Source organism: Corvus cornix, chromosome 6, assembly GCF_000738735.6.
Source record: "Corvus cornix cornix isolate S_Up_H32 chromosome 6, ASM73873v5, whole genome shotgun sequence".
In the NCBI taxonomy this organism is placed as follows: Eukaryota; Metazoa; Chordata; class Aves; order Passeriformes; family Corvidae; genus Corvus; species Corvus cornix.
In genome coordinates, this window is record NC_046336.1 from 630251 (window position 1) to 653139 (window position 22889).

Genomic DNA, 22889 nt, shown 5'->3' on the forward strand with positions numbered 1-22889 from the left:
TTTTTAAAGGATTTGGAGATTTCCATTTTTGGGTTCTCTGGGATGCCCAAGAGACCCTCCAATCCTGCTGATACAGCAAGAGGAAGGCTCTGATGCTTTATGAGAAGGAGAGACCAGAGGAGACCCGAGGGCTTACCTTGTGCATGTGGCCTGAAGGACTATGACCAAAGAATGAAAGCTAAAGAGAAAAATAAAAACAAAAATAAAAACTGAAAAGGGGAGGGAAGAGAGGAAAAAATGGAAGAGAAGAAAGAGATTAAGAGTTTACAGTGTGTTTAGCTGAGAAATAGGCTGTGGTTACAGACAGAGTGCAACAAAACTCTCAGGTGAGAAGAAATATGGAGTGTGAAGTAAAGTCCAAGTGCTTGGGGCTCAACTTGGCTCATGAGAGTTCCTGTGTCCCTTGGACTGGTGACAGTCCCTGCCCCTCTGAGCCCAGCCAGGCACAGCCATGGGCTCAGGGCAAATAGTGGGGGGAGAAATATCAGCTGAATTCTCCTGACACCTCAAAACACCCCAAGCCCAGCCCTGCTGAGGTCTGGGTTCAGTCTCAGGCACTAGCCCAGCTCAGCCCCTGTTGTACCTGACCATGGCCATCTCACTGGAAAGGGGTGTGTTCAGCTGAGGGCAGTTCTGGGGTAAAACACAACAGTTTAGGCTGACTGGAGAAGCTCAGTGACACGAACCGTGGCTGCAGCTGCAGGTGAGGGAGGAGAGTGGAGCCCCTCATTCCTGCTGGGAAAGGCTGCTCCATGCAGCTGCATGTCCAGGGGCTGGAGATGGGAGGGAGGGAGGGAGCAAAACTCCCAGCTCCCTCCCCAGAGCTCCCGTGGAGCTGAGCCCTCGGCTCTGTCCCTTCCCAGGGCGATGGGCCCCGTCCCTGCTGAGCCCCGTGTGTGGGACGGCACCGGCGGGTAACAGGAAGGAAGAACTCAGCTGGACCAGTTCACCTTTCCTCCTCAGAGGGACTGCTGCAAATGCAAACTGTTTTCCTGGAGCTGTCCCCCTTTCTCACTGCACTACACACACGAGCTCTCTCTAAGGTTGTTTCCTTGGCCCAGGTGAAATGGAGAATGGTCATGTGCACACACAGCAGCTGTTCCGTCTGCATGACCTTACCTTTTCCTCTAACTCTTTTATCTGTCTTTTTTGGCCTTCAATTCTTTCTTCTAGCTCTTTAATTCTCTGTCAGATTTCAAATAAAAAAATATTTATTAACCAACCAAATACAGATGTACCCAGAAGATGCATTACTTTGGGGGATATAAATTGTATGTGCTGTGCTTCCACCAAAAATAAATTGGGTATTAAGCTGTAGGTGAGTCCTCTGTGATTGTCACCGTGTGTGACAAAGTCAGGAAAAGCACGATGCCCTGTGTGCAGGGTTATCCAAGGCCAAGCAATGCCTACCCCAGGCCCAGCCAGTCTGGGACAGCTCCAGGGGGAGAGGCCGGTGCTCACAAGGCCGTCCCTCCCCGAGCCCCGCCTGCCCTGCCCCGCCCGGCACCCACCTGCTGTGCATGCTGAATGAGCTCCATCCTTTCCCGCAGGATTTGGGCGTCCCTCTCCCGGAGCTCACTCATCACCTGCCGCTTCCATTGCTCCACGGCGCTCTTCAGCTTCTCCTTCTCCTCTTCTGAAAGAAGTTCGGAAATTTTGGCTCCAGCTTCTTGCTGCAGGGCATCATAGAGCATGGCTTCTAATTCCAGAATTTGCTAATCAAAAACAATATAAAGCTGTCAGCTCGACCTTGTCCCTGGTCAGGTGAGGAGTCTGTGAGGAACTGAACATCTGACCCTGAAAGGCAATGGGAGCAGTGGAGGGGCTGTGTGCTGAAACACAGAAAACTCCATCCAAAGGGAAAATACTTCAGGCTGCCTTCATCCTATGGGGCTCCGAGCAGCAATGGAACTGGGACAGCCTCTGGGCCCAGCCTAGTCTCCCCCTCAAACATGTGGGAGTCAGCTTCTCCTTCCTGGGGATGGCAGATGGCCGTGGGGAGAGAAAGGAAAAAAAGTAAAGGAAGAGGAAAGGGAGAAGGGAAAAGGGAGAAGGGGAGAAGGGAAAATGTAATTAGGAAAAGGGAAAAAGGAAACAGGCTCATAAAAGACTCATTTTGTGAGTCACAGATATTTTTTACATGTAGTTTTCAGTCCCTCAGTTCCCCTTTCCCAGCTACCCTGCTATCCAGCAGAGGACACAGCAGCATCAGCCCATGCTCCTGCCAGAAGGAAAGACTCCCTGCCGTGTGTGTGCAGCATTTTGTAGCAACCAGTGGAAAATGCCTCATTGGGAAGACATTCCCAGCACTTCCTCTGGCAGAGCTGTCAGCTCCCAGAGGGTCTATGCCCAAGAAAACGACCCTGTCCTGTAGCTGGGCTCTGCTCCTGCCCCACAGGCAGACGGATGCACCCTCTGGATTCCCTGAGATGGAGAAATGTGCAGGAAATGGGCTGGCCACACTTCCCTGGGGTCACTGAGCCTGGCACCCTCCTAGGGCAGGTGGTGTTGCCAGACAGTGTCTCCTGCCTTGGAATCCAAGATAAAGGCTGTTCCCCCAGGCAAGCCAAGAGCGAGCTGAAATCTATTTTAGCAACTTTGATACAAAGCAGAAGAAAAGGCAGCAGCTGGTGGCACCTCTGCACACCCCCTCCAGAGCTGGTGGCATCTTGCAAAGCTCTCCATGGCCTCAGGAGAACCCCACTGCAACAGAATAATGGAACCAGTGAGACTGAAAGAGTCCTCAAAGTCCCCCAGTGCAACTGTCCCCCAGCAGTGCCAAGGCCACCACTAACCCATGTCCCCAAGTGCCACATCCACATGGCTTTTAAATCCCTGCTGGGTCTGTTGCGAGGATTCAGCTCAATTCAAAATCACGTTTTCCAGCTGAGGCTGCTGCTGGTGTTTGCTCACTGGGTCTCTGCAGAGCCAGGACAGCAGAATGCTCCCAGCAGAACAGTGGCACATGGCAGGAGTTGTGGTACTGATAGTAACTGATGGTAACTGTGGCATCTTCGTGGGGAAGAACACCTCAGATCTCAGGAGAATATTCTGCTTTTCCTTTAAAAAACAACACCAACACCTCGCTAACCTCGTCCCAGCAAAACGCTGCTATTGGAGACCTGGATTTCTGCCGGGCCCCAAGCCTCAGGGACACAACCATCAGCCCTCTCTGGACATACTGACTTGTGCAGGAAGAAGGGCAGGGGGACCCTCCTGGTCTCCAGAGCAGCAGCAGTGTCAGCCAAGTGCTCCTTGGAGCAGAACCCCCTGCAGCAGCCAAGGGCAGAGAGAGCGTGCAGATGGCTTTAGTGGTTCTGGCTGCTAATCTTGTTGGCTCTGCTTCAGGGGGGATCATGATTAGCTGCTCCTCATCTCCGGGGGCACAAAGGAAACATGGAAGTGAAGCTAATTTTATAAAGCAAAAGAGTTTTTTCCACTCAAATTCCAGGGCAGAACAAAGCTTCCTTGCTGCTTTCAGGCTGCATTTGTGCCCTGGAGCAAAGCTGTGCCTGGGACATGCGTGATGCCTTCAGAAAATACAGGGAAATGGAAATAACCCACAGCCCCCTCTGCATGGGCTGCACACTCTTTGCACTCCCTGCTTCCCACGAGCAGACTCAGCCTTCAGCTGCACAAACTGCTTCTCAGGACAGCTCAGGGCAGAAGATCATGGAATCACAGAGTCCCAGACTGGGCCTTAAACACCATCTTGTTCCATCCCCTGCCATGGGCAGGGAAACTCTACTATAAGGTATTACAGGGCTGAGACCATGGGTAAGGAGCCTTGTGTGCTTTCCAAGGTTTCCACTGTGCCTTGGTTCCTGATATAGCTCAGCATCTGGCAAAATCAGTCTTAAAAAAATCACCCACAGGACAGAAAATGTATGGAGCAAAAGCTCCCCCAAATGGTTTGAGACACAAGTAGACAACAGGATGCACAAGGCATAAATACTCATTGCTCCTCAGAAAGTGTAACTGTGCTCTAGGTTTACATAGAACTGAAAAAATGAGATAAATTGAAAGGAAACTTTATGCCTTTTGTGAATATATATGTAAGTTTTCTCTCATTGATGGAAACAAAATGGCTAAAGACTGAAAAGATGGGTGAAATGCCTTAGGATCAGCTAATGATGAACCTGTCTTAAGAGCAGTTTCATTTCACATTTACACATCCCAGAATATCTCCAGCTGCTCTGGTTACAGAAGCTGTAATCCAAAATACAGGGGAATGTCTAGGCTAAAATATAATTTTTTAAAAAGTAAGACAAGTTACTGAAAATCTCATTTCCTTATCAGTCCTGTACTGAAACTCTGGCTGAATTAAAACTCGTGTTGAGTAAGTTAATGTCCTAAGCCTGCAAGGGCTACCAAACCCGAGGAATTCTGTTCACGAGGAAGTCGTGGTTAGCTCAGGGTGCAGAGGATTTGCTAAACTCTCATCCCATGCAGCCCTCAGGGCACTCCACGAGCAGCACTGCCCAAGGCAGAGTTTCCACAGGGGACAGAGCACATGGTGAGTTAGTTAATCCAGGTGTCCCAACTCAGTCAACACTGACATCCCTCACCTTGTGAGCCTGGTCCAGGGACTGTTTCCTGAAGTCCAACTCATCGTCCAGGTAGCCCTTTTGCTTGCTGAACAGCTCCTGGGGACCAAGGAAGAGGCTGTCAGTGACCACCATGGCCCCAGTGCGACGTCCCCTCCCTGTCCCCTCCCCTGGCAGCTCCTCTCTGGTACCTTCTCGTTCTCCAGATCCAGCATCTTCTGCTGCAGCGCAGACTCGGTCACTTCGATCTGCTGGAGCCACTGAGGGAACAGAGAGCAGAGCCCAGCCTGAGCACAGCCCGTGGGCTCAGCCCCCCTGGGACTTGGGGATGTGTCAGCACACAGCAAGTACTACTTAAGTAACAGAGCAAAATTTACTAGACCATTGTATTTTTATTTTCATATGCTGGAGATGGAAAAAAGCCATATTTCAAAGCCTGGCCCTTCCCTTCTGACATTGCTCTGCGAGTTCAGTAACATTTTAAATGAAGCTTTGTCCGTCTGCACTGCTGCCTTGTTACCTTTAGCTGGACAAAGCCCAGTTAATCCCACATAAAGCACCATGGCCTTTGGTGTGGAGCTGTCACCTCCCTCACCAGTGTCTGCTCAGAGGGGTCAGATCTTTCTTTCAAGACACAAAGGTGCCAGGAGTGATGCTGCGGTCATTACCTTTTCAGCCAGCGTGAGGACAGTCCTGGCCTGGATGATGACCACCTGCTCTTCGTTGGTCAGGTTCTGCACCAAAAGCAGAGCACAATTACAACAAATCCCAGTGTGTTGTTATCAGCCCACTACTTGGGCCACTGTTGTATGAAATATATCTGAAATTAAGTATGTTTGAGGAAAAATAAACTAAGGCAGAGAAAATTAATATTGTAATGCAACATGGTTGTAAAAGCTATTGTCACTATTCATTACCAATCCTTATCATACATAATTCTTCCAAAATTCTCGTATGTACCAAAAAGAAGTGACACTAGATCTAGTTTTACCCAACAGGGAATAAACACACACTTACACAGGACAAGATCAAGCTCAGCACAAAGAGCCATGGGGAGAAGAGATGCAGTGTTCCTCCCATGCACAGTCCTCACTTTGTGCAGCCAAGTCATTATTTTGGGAAGCATTTTTGAGGTATTGGCTATTCCATCCATCTTCTGTTGCTTTCTCAAAAAAATCGAAGTACTGGAACTGGGCTTTGCATTTCATCCCAAGCTTCAGTGCGACCACAGGTACAGCAGCAGAAGGGAATCCCCTCGGCTGGGCCTCGCTGCTGTGGGGAGCCTGAGTCAGAGTCAGGGAAGCTGCTGCTCAGGGGGACTGTGGAGAGCTTCAGTTTAGGGCACTGCTGGGACAGTGGCAGTGCTGTTCAGGAGGGACTGAATCAGGGAATCCTGGGATGATGTGGGTGGGAAGGGACCTCAAAGCCCATCCAGTGCCAGCCCTGCCATGGCAGGGACACCTCCCACTGTGCCAGGCTGCTCCCAGCCCCAAGGTCCAGCCTGGCCTTGGGCACTGCCAGGGATCCAGGGGCAGCCCCAGCTGCTCTGGGCACCCTGTGCCAGGGCCTGCCCACCCTCAGGTATTTATAGTTCTGGTACTTCCAGGCTGTCCCCTGGTCCTGGGGATGGTGTTTTGCTGGTATCCAGCCTGTCCAGAGGGAGAGCTGGGGCAGCCCAGGTGCAGAGCTGTGAGAACAGTGGGGACCCTTCTGCAGCCCCGGTGCTGTGTGGGGTCTTCCAGGAGGAGCCTGGAGTGGCTGAGGGCTCTGCTCTCCTGGGCCCCTCACAGCCCTGGGGCTCTGCTGATAGAGGAGAGCCCAGGAAAAGACACACAGGGATGTATGTGCCTTCCACGTACTTAACTGGATGTGCAATTATTCACTGCCACCTGCTGAAGGAGAAGCCCTTTCAAGTTTCTTATTATTTGCTTCTCCTTTTCACTCTGCTGTTTTAACTTCTTGTTTAATATCCCGGTTACTATCAAGGGCTTATGGGTTATTAGACCAACTCAAAGCACACAGCTGCTGAAATGCAAAAGCAAAGCAAATGCAGAGCAAGCAAATGAAGAAACCGTGTGTGAGCAGTGGCCAGAAAACACCAAACACCAACATTATTCTCCAAATAACAGAAATCTGAGAAGCAATATGGTGACACCGAGCCCCTGTGTTTCACTCTTCAGGTGGTAGCAAAACCTTAAAAAGCCAGAAAATGCTTCGCTCGTAGCCCAAACCAGAGGCAGGACAGGCTGTGCAGCACCAAACCAGGCAGCTTTGCTCACTTCACATGAGGACAGGTATTCCCCAAAGCATGCACAATTTATTAAAGGAACATACACTTACGGCGTTATCCCCTAAAATGTCCAGCTTTTTCATCAGCTCTGCTACCACTATGTCCTGACAAGAGAGAAATGGAGAAGCAGGAGTCAGCACAGAGCATCTGGTTTTGCTCAGGGAAAGGAGGATAGGAAAGGAGAATCCCTTACTGTTACACCTTCTGCCTCGCAGTACACCTGCAGAGGGCTCTTCCCCTCTGTGAAGGGGCCGTGGTGGAAGTTGATGGCAGGGGACCGTCTCTCCCTCTCCTGAAAGGACAACAGTTCCTTGGTTACCCACTCTGGGGTGTCACACCAGAATGCAGAATGGTTTGGGTTGGAAGGGCCCTTAAAGCTCACCCCACTCCACCCTCCTGCGACAACAGCCTATCAACAGCACTGGTGGTGGCCCGTGGGTGTTTGGGGTTTTCCTCTTTTATCAGGACTCTGCACAGAGCCCTTTGGCCTCCCTCCCTGCAGAGTGCCCCTCTCCAGCAGCCCCGTTCCCAAACCCGCTGTGCCCAGCCCGCACAGCCCGGGCAGGACTGGGGGTGCCACACGTGCTCACCTCCAGCTCCAAGATCCTGAACTCCAGCAGCTCGTTTTGGTCCTTCACGTCCTGGACATCGTGTTTGAGACGAGCCTCCTCGGCTTCCATCTGTTTTATCTGCCAAGTGCACAAAGCAACACGTCCTTAGCACTGCGGGCAGCAGCGTTCCCGAGCCAGGGCATGGGGGCCGTGCTGGGAGAGGAGCTCCAGGGCTGAGCCCACCACCCCGGGGCAGGGGCAGTGCTGAGGGTCCAAGCCCACCCTGACCTGTGGGGGGACACAGGGCTGACCCCCAGGGCCACTGTCCTCGTGCAACCTTGCAGCAGGACACACATGGGGCAACAGGGAATGCCAGAACCCCACTTTTCCCGCAGGTTTATACGGATCTTGTATTAAAAATGAATTATTTCCAGCAGGGCTGTGCAATACAGATCAGAATATTGAACCTTCTGCATCCCTCAAATACAAATATTACTTGAATAATACAAATAGAAAAGCTGAACACCTTTTCCACCAGTTCCTGATTTCTTCTGTACAACGCCTGCTTCTCCTCAATCCACTTCATGTCCTTGGGAAGGAAATGAACAACACTGTAGGTGAAGCTGCAACGTTTAGCACCAGCACAGCAGCAAGTATTTCACTGAATCTCACATACAGACAGACAGAATAATGTTACGTGTGAAATTTTAAGTCCATTACTTCCTAAAATAGCTTCCTAAGCTAAACTTGCCCATATAATTTTAACAGCTCTGTAGTATATAAATGGAATAAAAACATTCCAGTGATTAAAAAACTCTTTCAGGTAAAATCTGGTTTGCATTAAAAGGGATATTCCAACTATGTGTTTACTATCAAATTTCTATTTTGCTAAATACAAATTATGTATTTCTGCAGATCAGGCAAACTAAACTTTGTTTGGAAGCTAATCTCTTAGTCTGAGGAATATATAAAACCCAGAAACCCCAGAACATTGTTTATCAGCAAGAGCAACAATAAGAGGTTAAGCTGGGAAGGCAATGATGAAATGATTTAATATTATTTTATAGTTCTCAAAACCATTTTCTGTTTACTTTTTTCTTTTTGTTTTGGGGTGGTTTTTTTTGCTTTGTTTGGATATTGGGGTTTTTTTTTGTCTTCAGAAGTGCTACACAAGCTGTGACCAGCCTGGGAACATTTCTGGCTCCCCAGCAGAGAGGTGGGGAAGGGGCTGGAGTCAGCATTACCTGTCCCTGCTCAGCCAGAGCCTTCTCCAGGTCTTCTATCTGAGCCTGGGATCGGTGTATTTCTGCTTGGAGCTGCTCACGTGTCTGTGGGATATGAGGGAGAAAGGAAACAAACCAAAAAACCCATAAATAACAATTCAAAAATAAATGAAAAACAGAAATAAATCAAACTTTCTCCAAAAGACCAAAGCTAATGCAGATACAGAAAATATTTAAAACACCAAATGTTTTTAACAAATTATTTTGGCAGAAGAAATTTGCAGCTGAGCAGAGAATATCAAATAATCAAATGTAATCAAATCAAGTCTGGGAGACAGGATTAATGATTTTGAGATTTAAGTCAAGATTAACAAAACGGCAAAGCAGGGCTGGCTCCTCACAGCTGGTCATGGCAGGCTGCAGCCAGAACCTCCCTTTCTCTAGGAAAACAAATGAAAATTATTATGGCACAATTCTGGGCACACCTGGTTCCTTAAATTCGGGGCATATTAAAAACTCAGAACAGACCCCACATGACAAACTGGCAAATTTCATTGATCTTTGTGCCTATAGTGCCTTATCTATGACTTAGAACCTTATCTATGATTTAGTGATTTAGTGCCATATCTATTTCATACCCATGGGTCATTTTTTTACTACATTTGTTGCTTCCTGCTTATTTAAATAGACACCACATTCCTACATGTGTTTTCTGGAGAATGAATATAATTACTGTTAGCTGTTTTATTTGTTACATACTTTCATAGACCATTTTCCTTCCTTGAACCATTTCTCTGCTATTTATCCTGTTATTTACATGGAAAGTGATCTTGTTTGCATGACCTACACTGCTGCCTCCTTTGGGTTACTATGGAAAAACTAAAATCAGGTCACTTTTACAGCTGGGCATGCCTTGGCTCACTGTGATTTTCTTTCCAAGTGCAATCCCTAATGTTTCAGAGTAGATGTTCATTCTGGGAACACTTTTGGGAATGTCAGTTTTCATGCATTACACCCTGACCCACTTTAAGTGTTCCTGGATAACATCTTCACAGAACAGATGTGGGAACAAATTAAACCTCTGCAGGCACATTTCTCCTGTTAAACAGGAAATGTGTCCCTTTCCTGACTGCACTCACCCTTGCAGGCTGGGCATGACACATCCTGCCAGCCCTTCAGAGAGTCATGGAATGGTTTGAATTGGAAGGCACCTCAAAGCCCATCCAGTGCCAGCCCTGCCATGGCAGGGACACCTCCCACTGTCCCAGGCTGCTCCAAGCCCCAATGTCCAGCCTTCCATGGACACTTCGAGGGATCCAGGGGCAGCCACAGCTTCTCTGGGCACCCTGTGCCAGGGCCTGCCCACCCTCCCAGGGAACAATTCCTCTGTACTCCTTGTAACACACAACAAACTCATAACAAAAGCAACACTTCAGGCCAGCTGTCCAGAGCCACAGGGACTGTGTGAGGCAGACGAGCAGACAGAACAGCACAGGGCACTTTGCAATTTAATTAACAGAAAAATCTCAGCTATAAGCCTTCTAAACATTTTATGAGAAATCATGTAATCTCTCAGAGCCCAGAAGGAATTAAAGACCATGCATTATATATTTAAGGCTATCTGTCCTAGTTCTGTACAGAAAAAGAGCTTAATTTCAAGGATTTCCCATTAAAAATTCTTCCTGGGTTTCCCTTAAACTGATCAGAGGTGAAAAGACCCAGCTGCAGCAGTGGAGGATTCTCAGCAAACCCTTCCCAGGGAGGCTGGCGGGAGCCGGAGCGCCCGGAGCCGCCTGGCCCAGCCCCAGGTGAGCTGGAGAACAACCTGAGCAAGCACACTTGGATCCCCCACCCACCCTCACAATTCCAACCCCTTATTTCCATGTAATATAAGCCATGTGGACCTTAACTTCTCGTTCTGCATCCAAGGTGCCCCCGACCTGCTCCTGCAGCAGGGCGTAGGCACGCTGCAGGGCCTGGTACTCCATCGTCAGCTGCCGAAAACGCAGCTCCGTCTCCTCCTTGGCCATGCCCTGCAAGCAAAAAAAAAAGAGGGGATTAGGTTTGTTTTCTCTTAAAAGTGCCAAAATACCACTTTTGTAATGCAATTTGGAAGCACAGTACTAAAAATCTTTATTAAGTGCCCTGAAGCTGCTTCCCCTCCGTCCTCTACACATCTCTTGCACAGACTTACCTTGAGGAAATGCAGTATAGAAATAAAAAGATAATCCCTGGCTTGGAAAGACAAAAGCTTACCTCATATAACACACTAATGACTGCACCACCCTTTCTTACCATAACAGGGAAAATCATCACGTTAAAGGTGAAAATGCAGCTTTCTTTAACAACAAAAGGTTTCCAATTTGGAAAGGAAGCCAAGCCTGACAGCCTCATTCAATTATTAAAACACGACTCCAGAGTTAATAGTTGTAGAAGTAGTGACAGCAACATGAAAGGAGCCCTTCATCTTCTTCACCCTCCTTACAATATCCAGTATGGAATGCTTTCATGTCAGGCTGGCCGGAATATTTCACTCAACATGAAATGGAATTACATTGCTGGGTGCATGCATCAACTTCCCACTAGCTGAACAGGGGAAAGAATGTCAATATAGGAATGAAAAATAAACAGGCTCATACATACACAAATACATTCAGATTTCCTGCAGTGCAGCACACACCTGGTAACCATCATGTATCTTTCATGATGGAATTCTGCAGGTTCCCTTTTAGCAGATCTAATTACACACCTGCAGCCAGCGCACCATGAAAAGGCTGTACATCATCAGTGGCAATTTTTGTTTATTACAAGATTCTTGTTAAGCCCAAAGCTGTGTAATGGTCCAGTGATCTGACACACACTGGGGAATGCATTTGTAGGGAAGCCCTGGCAAATACACGGAATAATCGCTTTAATTTGTATTACATTTGTGTGCTCTGCTCTCACAGCCTCTGAACAGCCCCAGCCAGGAACCAGCCTTTCCCTGGAGCCCAGAGCTTCAGAGGAATGTTCCCTTCTCCTTGTACAAGCACAGACCTTACTGCTCTGTGCCGAGCTCGGCCTGGCCCAAACTACATGTGCCAAAATCTGCAGCCAGCCTCAGAGTGAACACATTTCCCAAGGGTTGTCCAATTCCTCATTAGACCTACAAACCTGCCGTAAATTTAACATTCTTAGGATATGACATTTCCAGCTTGGCTAGAAGTTGTGAAGTTACTGAAGACCTGAGATTTAGAGATACTGACCAATATGCACAGTACCAAATTGAACATAAATGTTTAATTTTCTGGTCCAAGGTGACAGAATGCTAGAACAGTATGACAGAACAGAAATGGTAGATAGAAACGATGGAGCGGACCAGGAATTTCCTTAAAAATCAGCAGCAAGGTTACAACCAAACCAAGAGAGATTTTTGAGGAGTACCTCTTCCAGGTCGTCTTCAGGAGTGCAGGGGGTCTGGTCAGTGCGGTCAGTTTGGTAGGAGATGGAGGAGCCATCGGACTCCAGGGAAGCCTCCTCGTCGTAGCCGTAGAACGTCTCCACCACTGGCTTCTGACGAAGAGGAGGGTCAGGGGCCCAGGGAGCGGCCCTGGCACCCACAGACACGGCACCCCGGGGCCTGAACACGGGCACCCGCAGCGACCTCGGCTCCAGGGTGCTGGCAAGTCTCGCTCTGCTGCTCTTCGACAACTAGCCCAGTCCTTACATATGTATTTACAAAATCTTTCACCCCACCACAGAGCTCAAATGGGACCTAAAACTATCTGAATCCCTGAATGGCATATCTGTGAAACCTCCCAGGCTCTGCCTTTTTAAACACATTTTCCTTCAAGTTTCTCTATGGCTAAGCACCCTTTTTGAGTGTTCACCTCAACATGAGGTGAGAGCTGTGCACTGAAATGTCTTTTAATCCACTGTCATCACCAATGGTGTCCCTCCTGTCAGCACCACAAATTTCACATGAAAAGTTAGATCTTCGAAAAGTATTTTACTTGAAAACTTGAAGTTAATCACCACAGCAATGTGTCTATGGTTTGAAGAAATCCAGTTTCCCACTCAAAGGTGCTTTTTGTTTAAAAAAATGATGGTAAAGAAAGATTTACTTCAAATGCTTGAAAGTCTAAGACAACACAAATCTAAAGATATTTTTAATTGATGATTTAAAAAAACATATCTAGAGTCTGGCCTTTGGTTTTAATTTGCAGTGGCTAACTTTTGAAGGAAAATCACAGAATCCCAGAGTGTGGAAGGGACATCTTCCACTGTCCCAGGTTGCTCCAAGCCCTGTCCAACCTGGCCTTGGGCACTGCCAGGGATCCAGGGGCAGCCCCAGCTGCTCTGGGCACCCTGTGCCAGGGCCTGCCCACCCTCACAGGAAGGAATTTCTATCCCATATCCCATCTAACTCTGCCTGCTGGCAGTGGGAGGCCATTTCCCCTTGTCCTGGCAGCCCAGGCCCTTGTCCAAAGCCCCACTCAGCTTTCAGAGAGACAGAACGTGACTCCCTGGAAGGCCTGGATGTGATTTTCAGGATGACAGGAGTTATCTCCCATCGACCTCAATTAGTTATTCACAGATTCGTTAGCTCCAGCCTCACTCTAATTCTTCATCTGTGGATCACAGCATGCTGGTAGTCCCTTACATTAAACCTTACTGTGTCATTTTAGAGCTAATATTTACATTAACACCCTGCCAAGCCCTCATTAACCAGCACTCCCTTTTCCCGGAGCTCTAACCACTGCTTCTCTAACCAGCAATTTTCACATGTTACTAAACTCCATCATGAATTATTTACAGCATGCACATGTTTTCAGGCAGCACCATTAGAAGATCATTTGGAGATGTGTTAATTCATAAAATTTGTCTCCTCTTAAGACAACCACATCCCACCAAAGTCCCACAGGGTAAATGCAGAGCATGAAAAGGCTCAGAATGCTCGATGCAAACAAGTCCCCTGCCCCTCCCAGATTTTTCCTGAATATCCCAATACAGTCTGTGAATGTCCTTGAACTACATCACCCAAGTTTAAGTTTAGGACCCAGCTGCAGACCCTTAAGGAGAACCTTCCCATGGCCCTGAGGTGCTCTGAGCACCCCAGCACTGTCCATCAGCACGTCACCATAGAAGGTTTTGGTTTTTACCTTAGGAATTCTTGTCATTTTTTTCCTTTGCTTCCTGAACCTTAGCAGCTTATCACGTTCCTGCAAGAGTCAGAGATATGTGTTAGCTGTTTGCAGAGAGCAGTTATTTAAATTAACCATGTCAGTACAAGGAGCCATTGGGGAAGCAACAGACAGGAAGGTCACTGCTGGCCACTGTCCCACACTGTCACCAGTCCTGGGTTATTTACTCCCACACTTTCAGGTTTGCCACAGACAACTGGAAATTGCTCTTTATGTCCATGAAAATCAAACTAAAATAAGGCTGATTATAAGCTTTATACTGAGAGCTTGGGTGTCTCCTTGGAGCTGCTCCATGGGTGACCATGGCAATGCAGGCTTCGCTCTGGCTCTGCTCCCGCCCCTGGCTCTGGTGCCTGTTGGTAGCTCTGGAAGGTGCCTCTGGAACCCTCACAGGGAAGAATTTCTTCCCCTTTATGGAGTTAGGTCGATTTTTTACAGTACTCAGAAAAAAGTCTCTGTTCTGGACTTGCAAAGCCCAAGACTGCAGAGAGGGAGGCTCCAAAGGGGAAACCCTCAGATCTTTCCTTTTACCTGCTTGGTACAAGGATGTGGTGACATTGTGGACACTGACAGTGTGCTGCTCCCACAGCCTGGTGGCCAATCCCAAAGCCAGCAGCAGTGGCCGAGGACAATCGAACACTCGTTGCTTGGCAATGGGAACAGCACATCCCATCAATACCCATCAGTGGTGTAACTCACAACAGCCCTGCTGATCACAGCGCAGGGATGGGGAGGGTAAGGGCAGGGCTGAGCACACCCCAGTAGGGGTGACACAAAGCCAGGGGTAGCCAGAGTGAAAAGATGCAGTTCCAAGGTGACAGAGCTGTCCTGGAGATGGGGACACTCGCTCTCGGCCATCAGGGCAGGTGGTGGGATTAAAGCTTTCCTCTCCACTATCACTGTGCTTTTCTCTGGTGAATAACTGCTGATAAAAAGTCTGCTCTGAGGAAATCCCTCTGTCAGCTCACTGCTGAACGCAGATGGAAGGGAGAATAAGTATTATTGTACCCTGCCTGCCTTCCATGAACAGCAATTGAAAGCATACATAGATGAGGATGAAGTTCACTCTTACCATGACACTCTTCACATAGCCAGCTGTCTCCAGGGTCTAATGAAAAAGAATGAAATAATGTCAGTAAGTGGACAGGCTTAAAAAGAAAGGAAAGAAATAGAAGTTATTTTCTAGAGACGTATTATGATTTTGGTGTTTTCTGTTTCCAAGGATTGAGAACATGGTAACAAGGAAGCAAAACCCCAAGCCCAGGATTGTGGACCACCCCCTGTACACAGGAACCTTTAGCCCCAGTGGTGTCTCCAGCTGAAGGAGCTCAGACACTTTCCCTCCCAGATCTGGCCACCAGCACATCTAAGGACATGGTTCTGCCATGGCAGGCCAGTGCAGATTGAAAGGGTTTTCCCAAACAGCACACCCCTGTATTACTGCTAAGCACAGAAATGCCTGCCAGGTTCCCCTGCTGCCCACTGTGCCCATCAGCTCCCAGAGCCCAGTCAGCTCCCAGAACCTCGAGTACCCCTTCCTTGCTTCCTCTGCTCTTCCCTCGGTCACTCTCACGTGAGAACAGCAGCCTTCCACTTACCTTGGAGAGCTCATCAATGATGTTTTGCTGCTCAATAACTTGTAGTCTCAGGAAATCCACTTCTCTTTCTTCCTGGCTGTGGTCAAGGTCATTTAAGGAGCTTGGTCTCCTTATTGCTCCAGTTCTTTGCCTCTGGAACCCAAAAACCACAGGGCAGAGGAGGAAATGATCAGGAGGCTTTGCCAAAGGACTTGTCTAGCCCTTCCCTTTACAGCAAAGGATGCATCTCTCTAATGGTTGTCCTGGCAGCTCTCCTGCTCCCCTTTTGCTGAGCCTCACATCCGGGCTCCAAATGTGCCAGATGGTCCTGCTCCTCCAGCTGGAAAAAGGGGCAGAGTCACAAGTCCAGATTTCCCAGGATTATGAGGTGAATCTGGCAGGAAAGTTGAAGGTGAATCATAGAATCACAGATTAGTTTGGGTTGGAAGGGACCTTGCCAGAATATAAGTTTCCCATGGAACCTGCAAGTTTGGGCCGATGCCTGACTCCCTCAGCCCCATCAGCTCCACGTGCCACGTTCTCCCAGGGGCACACACACTCACCATCGCGATATTTTCCTGCGTCACAAATTTCAATTTATTTTCCATTCGACGTAAGGCATGTGACAACTCCTCATTCTTCCTACTGAGGCGTTTGTTTTTGTCCAAAATGGGCTTATACTGACTTTCTGCTTCTCTGAGACGTTTCAACTGAAAGACAAAGAGAAAAATAACACCTCTGGAGCTTTTTCATCAAATATATTAACTATTTTCTTTAATTATCACACTAGCAGTATTTTCTCCTGATACAAAGCAGAACTGATCAAAAACTCTTGGTATTTTCCATTGGGAAGAGAGCATTCCTACTTGAGGAGGTATTCTATCTGTGCAGCAAATGTTCAATGTGGGGAATGTATTTATTTTTAAAAAGAAATAAAAATAATCCGAGCTAATGCCATCTTAAAAATCCACTGCTGTACAAGCCAAGAGGGGAGTGACGTGGCACAGCCCCGAACATGGAGCTGAGGAGGAGGCAGTCCCTCCTGCCAGGATTCCCAAACAGCACAGGAGCAAATGCCCAGGTGTTTCTGGGACAAGGCAGCACATCCCACGCCCTCGCCAGGGCTGCACTCACCAGCTCGTTCCTCTCCTCCGACAGCAGCGCGTTCCGGTCCTCCAGCTTCCGGATGATGCCGCTCAGCTCTGCGATTTTCAGCTGGAAGCGCCGGGCATCCTTTTCATCCAACTGCTGTTCCTAAAACAAAGATCAACTGCAAATAACTGTTCATAAGTGTACACGCAAGAGCACATTGACAAAGCTCAAACTTTTTCTTATCCCCAATGCAAACATTTTAAAATGTTATCGGGTAGAGGGTAACCCATGGAACCCAACTGACAATGGAAAGCTGCAGGATGAGACCAATGGAAAGTCAGGAGTGGAAATGTAACAAAGAATGCAAATGCAGAGGAATGTATATGCATATGTATATGTGTATGCATATGCAAATACAAAGTCACAAATGGGAAACTTGGAAACAGAACAGAAAATATCAAAACTGAAGGCCGTGTTCCAATGATGCCACTGTTGAACTGAGAGCTTCAGACACATCGCCCACTCTGAGGACTTGGTCATAAGAAACTGGTATTAAAATTACTGAATTACTGAATGGGGAAAATCCATGCAACTGTGCATTGAATAAGCTCTTCTGCCACTAAGCTGTGGCCCTTATGGGGTCCTGAAGGGTCACTTGTAAGGCCACAGGGCACTTATCTGAGTGAAAATGCTTAAATCAAATTAGAAATTAATAGAGATATAGGTAGATGTGTTCTTGTTCAGAATCAGAGAGGAGTTACAGCTACTGACAAACGTGACAGACTTTTCCCCTTCTCTACGACTTGTTCTGGTCTTTGGCAGAAGTTGAGTACAACTAGAAAGAGGCACTTTAGTGCCCACAGTGCTAGTGGCACTTTTGGGAGGTCTAGGGTTCCTCATTCAACAGGTGCAGGAGAGGCTTGGGCCAAAGAATAAAGTAGATTGGTTTGCTCAGGCATGTTTTACACTTGCACTGAGACAATCAAGGCTGTCGCAAAAGAAATCTTGATGAGGATCAGCAATGAGGACGACCTGCACAGTCAGAGGCACGAGGGCAGTTACCCGAGGGGTTTTCTGGGCAAAGGGAGGCCAAAGCAGGGAGTTGCCAGAGTTACATTGAAAAAGCCATTGTGGCGGGGTGACTCAAATCAAATGTTCTGGCTATTGCAGAGAATACACAGGAGAGCATAGGTTAGGAGGTCTTTGGTTCACTTTGTGTCCTGCTGACGGTGAGAGCACTGAGCAGCAGGAAAGTGGTGCCCTGGGAGGCTGTGGGGTATCCCTGCTGCTCTGCACCAGCTGCCTTCCCCATTCCCTCTGGAACTGGCCTCGTACATCTGCTCCCCAAGCCCCCAGCTCGCGCCTCCGAGAGCTTGCACACAAACAGCACTTGGTGAGAAATGCATTTGCATCGTTTGTTGGCAGAATCGTGTCAAACTGTCAAACTAAGGCGGGTGGCTGAGCATGGTACAGTGAGGAAAAGGAGAGAAAGAACAGAAGAATTTCACCCTGCTGACAAAACCAAACCAAACCGACCGGGAAACAAAACGACAGAAAGCAAAAGCTCTCCCATGGCGAGGTTTGATTGGAAATCTCAACGGTTTGGGCATGATAAAAACGAGAGCAAGGAGCGGGTGCCTCGGGGCTCCCCTGCACAGCCATGGGACAGCTCTTGCTCCAGGGTGCACTCATCAAGATTCTGTCACTTGGTGCCATTTGGTCGCTCGTTTAGGTGAAACCACGTGAAAGTGCTTACGGGGCTTCCCGAATGATCTGAAGCGTCTCCTGCACCACTTGCATAAGGAAGTTCCCGCTTGGGGCTGCTCAGATGCCGGTCAGACTCTTTGAGCTGGGACAGTTGTTCATCTAAAGCCTCTTTTTGGAGCTGCAGTCTCTGAGCATGCCCGGCTCGCACCCCTAACTCTCTCTCCAGCACGAAGACTGCTCTGTCCTTAAACTTAATCTCCTCCATCTACAAGGAGAACAGAACACAATCACACAGGCGGCACGGCAGCAGCGGCCCGGCAGCCCCCGGAGCACCCACGGCCGCGGACACGGGCACGGACACGGGCAGCGAACGCCGGCTGCGCCGCTTCAGCAGCGCTGCCCTCGTCCCCGGGCCGCACAGCACGAAACCTCTCCTTCAGCAGGCAGTTTGGCACTGAAATGATTGGGAAATAGCCTGCAATCTTATCACCATTTCAGAATACCGTGAAAAAAATTAGAACTTGACATTCACATCACGCTTTGATTGGTTCACTCAAACACTTTAATGATTCGACGGCATTTTGCTTGGATGTCACCTTTGGAAAATTTGGATTAATAATTTTTAAAGAAAAATATTGAAACCTCAGTATCCTTTAAATTTTCAAAATTCCTAGAAGAAATGTGAAATTTTTAAAATTCTTCTTTCCAAAAGTCTCCTGTGTGAGCAATTCCCTTTCCATGAGAGGTTTTACTTATACATAATAAACATTATGCAAAACCAAGAAGTGCTTCAACAACAAATTGCCCAGTGACCTCTAACTCTTCTTCCCTGTTTCCTGTGCCAAGGGCCTGTGCACCTCCCGTGGGACCAGCCAGGATCCCAGCCCTGGAGTCTGGCTGGAGTTCACAAGGGTGGTTGAGCCCTTCATGGTCAAGAAGATCACTGATCCCAGCCCAGCTGGCCCGGGGTGCTGCACACCCTGCACTGGGATCTCGGGCTCTGCCTGGCTGGACCCACACAGGCACATCATCCATGGCTGCAGAACTGATTACACCCACACGGCCATGTGTGGTGCAGACGTGGATTCCACAGACAGGCAGACATCACATCCATCCCCTCGGGTGTCTGTGAGCTGCTTTCAGACACCAGAAACACAAGATTTTTGCCATTGGTTTTTGAGACTTTAGACACTTCATTTCAATGATCAGTTTTTAAACTGGTAATAAATAAGCTTCAAGCTGGCCTGCTTCAAATAAGAACATTTTGCCTTCTAAGAGCTGCATTAATACTTTTATCTCTGCTTTATCTGTAAACCTGGAAAAAAATGACATTGGGAATCAAGAATCACTCCAAGGACTTTGTTTCCAGTAAATGCCAATGTGGCCCACCCAGGGCAGGTGCTGGCAGGTCACACAGGTATAAGGAAAGCAAAATGGAGCAAATGAAAGGTATTTTGGGTGGCATTGACTAAAGATCCTTTCAACAATGTCCATGAAGGCAGCGTCTGCTGACTTTGAATGAAACAAAGACGTAGATGCTCCTGAGCACCTGAGGTCTTTCTGCTAAATGCCTAATGAGAAGAAACCAAAATGGATGTACAGATGAAAAGATAACACATCATCAAATGATTATTTGTTTAAAATAAGCAGAATATTGGACAGTTGATTCCTATTTACATGGAAACAAAGACACATTACAACAAAGGCAACACATGAAATTGGGAGGAACAAAGAGACGAGAAAACACAAAACATTTCACAGCATTTCACTAATGGTTTCTTTTCCAGAAGAAAAAAATCCCTAAACATAACCTTCACGAACCACAAGGAAACATCAGCATTGACATCTTCCTCCAGCTGAGTAAATTCCCATACATGAAACACGCACAAGTTTGGTGCCTGCAGCTTGCTGTTAGACACAGACAGTGCAGAAACAGCGCAAATGGAAGGGAGCATCTCTGGAAAGACGTCCCTCAGCACCGAATGAAAGGAAGCAAAGGCAAGGCCACGGGGCCCACAGAACTCACGGGCAGCGGTGCGGGTCCGCAGGCGTGCAGCTGTACCGGGCTGGGCTGGGCTGGGCTGGGCTGGGCTGGGCTGTGCTGGGCTGGGGCTGGGGCTGGGCTGGGCTGGGCTGTGCTGAGCTGTGCTGTGCTGTACCGGGCTGGGCTGTGCTGGGCTGTGCTGTGCTGTGCTGTGCTGGGCTGTGCTGGGCTGGGCTGGGCTGGGGCTGGGCTGGGCTGGGCTGTGCTGGGCTGTACTAGTGCTGGGCTGGGCTGTGCTGTGCTGGGCTGTGCTGTGCTGTGCTGTACTAGTGCTGGGCTGAGCTGTGCTGTGCTGTGCTGGGCTGTACTGGGCTGGGCTGTGCTGGGCTGGGCTGTGCTGGGCTGGGCTGGGCTGGGCTGTGCTGGGCTGTACTAGTGCTGGGCTGGGCTGTGCTGTGCTGGGCTGGGCTGGGCTGGGCTGGGGCTGGGCTGGGCTGGGCTGGGCTGTGCTGAGCTGTGCTGTGCTGTGCTGTGCTGTGCTGTACTGGGCTGGGCTGTGCTGGGCTGGGCTGTGCTGTGCTGTGCTGTACTAGTGCTGGGCTGAGCTGTGCTGTGCTGTGCTGTGCTGGGCTGTACTGGGCTGGGCTGGGCTGGGGCTGGGCTGGGCTGGGCTGTGCTGGGCTGTACTAGTGCTGGGCTGAGCTGTGCTGTGCTGTGCTGGGCTGGGCTGGGCTGTGCTGTGCTGTACTAGTGCTGGGCTGAGCTGTGCTGTGCTGTGCTGGGCTGGGCTGGGCTGTGCTGTGCTGTACTAGTGCTGGGCTGAGCTGTGCTGTGCTGTGCTGTGCTGGGCTGTGCTGGGCTGTGCTGTGCTGTACTAGTGCTGGGCTGGGCTGGGCTGTGCTGGGCTGTGCTGTGCTGTGCTGTACTAGTGCTGGGCTGAGCTGTGCTGTGCTGGGCTGTGCTGTGCTGGGCTGGGCTTTGCTGGGCTGGGCTGTGCTGGGCTGTACTAGTGCTGTGCTGGGCTGTGCTGGGCTGGGCTGTGCTGGGCTGTGCTGTGCTGTGCTGGGCTGGGCTGGGCTGTGCTGTGCTGTGCTGTACTAGTGCTGGGCTGAGCTGTGCTGTGCTGTGCTGGGCTGTACTGGGCTGGGCTGGGCTGGGCTGTGCTGGGCTGGGCTTTGCTGGGCTGGGCTGTGCTGGGCTGTACTAGTGCTGTGCTGGGCTGTGCTGGGCTGGGCTGTGCTGGGCTGTGCTGTGCTGGGCTGGGCTGGGCTGGGCTGTGCTGTGCTGTACTAGTGCTGGGCTGGGCTGTGCTGTGCTGTACTAGTGCTGGGCTGGGCTGGGCTCTGGCTCCTCTCCTGCTCCCACCCTGCCTGGTGGCTCCGGAGCTGGCGAAGGGGCGGCAGCGCAGGAGCATCCAACCACCTGCCAGACGCCCCGCTGCCATTCCAGAGCTGGGATGAATATTTATGTGTCTGCTCATTCGAAAGCAGCCCCGAGCACGGCTGGTGCCAATTACAGGAACAGCAGCCCGTGCAGAGGGAGATGGGCTGCTCCCTCCTGCGCTCCCGGGGCAGCGCCCGCAGGTCCCACACGCAGGCGGCTTTGAGCCGTGACTCTTTTTAAAGTTATTATTTCCATCCTGATTCAAATCCAAAGTGTAGGGTCCTGGTTGGAACACCTCTCCCGGCAGTGTTCCTGGGGCCTTTGCAAGTTGCCAAATGCTGCCAAAAATGGCCTTTGAAGCTGCCGGTGCCTGGCATCAAAGGCAGTCCCCCAGGAGGAGAATCCCCGTCCGATGGAGCTGCTCCACGGCACGCACAGCTCCCATGGTCTGAGCTGGCAGCCAGCACATGTGAGGAGACCTGTCCCCGCCTCGATGGGACTGCCAGGGAGCTGCGAGCCGGCTGATGAGGTGCCCTGGTGAGAGCAGACAGGGCGGCCCTGGGGTGTGACACCCCTGAGAGAGGGGTTCGGGCACAGGGGACACATGCCCTGCTCATTCACCCTCCCTCTCCAGAGACAAACCCCACTGCCTCCCTGTCCTGGGGTACCTGACACCCAGCAGCAGCACCAGATTGCCTCAGAGTCACAGAAGGTTTGGGTTGGGAGGGACTTGGAAGCTCAGCTTGGTCCAGCGCCAGGGTAACCATCCAGTGCCACTTGTAAATGCCATGGATGAAGCATGGGGTGTCCCAGACCTCCTGCTGGAGGCAGAAACTCCATGTCCAGTGCCAACAGCTTCCAAGCTCTCCCAGAGGCCACGAGGCCCCAGCCCAAGCCCTGTGTTAGCTGTGTTGTAGTACAACAACAACGACAACATTACAGTCCAGAAAAGAGTAACTCCTTGTTTAGGTCCACAGAGAAAAATGTTTGTAAAATCTGGCCTGTGAGACACCAAAGGAATCACTCAGAATGAGGAGGTTTCCTGACCCTCCTAAGCATAGGAGTAATGTTGTCTGGCTTTTATATACAACAAAATCCTTCAGCCCAGGTTTAGTTGGAAGAAATACTGTTGTAAATGAGGGTCAAACCACAAATGACTAAAAAAATCCACAGGTGGAAAAAGGAAGGATTCACCCTGAATGCGTGCTGAGCCACCTCTATAATCCCAGATATGGGGGTTTCTCACCACACGAGGGAATCAAAAGGAGAAGATAAAGACTAAGTCAATCACCAATAAAATTAAAATTTAAAAAGTCAGCTTCCTACCCTTTCTTCTGATCCCACCCTTTACA

At 49.5% G+C, this 22889-nt stretch overlaps 1 protein-coding gene across 32 annotated transcripts in view; it reads right to left on the minus strand.

The window, feature by feature from the left end:
- The window catches only part of JAKMIP3 (Janus kinase and microtubule interacting protein 3), a 51944-nt gene that overhangs the window by 1141 nt on the left and 27914 nt on the right, over positions 1-22889 (minus strand). For 7 of the 32 annotated variants that reach the window (XM_010408418.3, XM_010408415.4, XM_010408421.4 and 4 more), the window contains 19 exons: positions 18220-18435; positions 16506-16625; positions 15935-16081; positions 15393-15524; positions 14867-14902; positions 13753-13812; positions 12035-12163; positions 10516-10644; positions 8633-8716; positions 7915-7977; positions 7428-7526; positions 7031-7129; positions 6882-6941; positions 5216-5281; positions 4739-4807; positions 4569-4646; positions 1512-1715; positions 1120-1185; positions 137-178 (listed from right to left, as the gene is read on the minus strand). In XM_010408418.3, coding sequence (XP_010406720.2) covers positions 137-178; positions 1120-1185; positions 1512-1715; positions 4569-4646; positions 4739-4807; positions 5216-5281; positions 6882-6941; positions 7031-7129; positions 7428-7526; positions 7915-7977; positions 8633-8716; positions 10516-10644; positions 12035-12163; positions 13753-13812; positions 14867-14902; positions 15393-15524; positions 15935-16081; positions 16506-16625; positions 18220-18435 — 1899 coding nt within the window. Of the gene's footprint in view, positions 1-136; positions 210-1119; positions 1186-1511; positions 1716-4568; positions 4647-4738; positions 4808-5215; positions 5282-6881; positions 6942-7030; positions 7130-7427; positions 7527-7914; positions 7978-8632; positions 8717-10515; positions 10645-12034; positions 12164-13752; positions 13813-14866; positions 14903-15392; positions 15525-15934; positions 16082-16505; positions 16626-18219; positions 18436-22889 lie in introns of those variants that run through there. The other 25 variants (XM_039553932.1, XM_039553936.1, XM_039553934.1 and 22 more) reach the window with 25 other exon arrangements.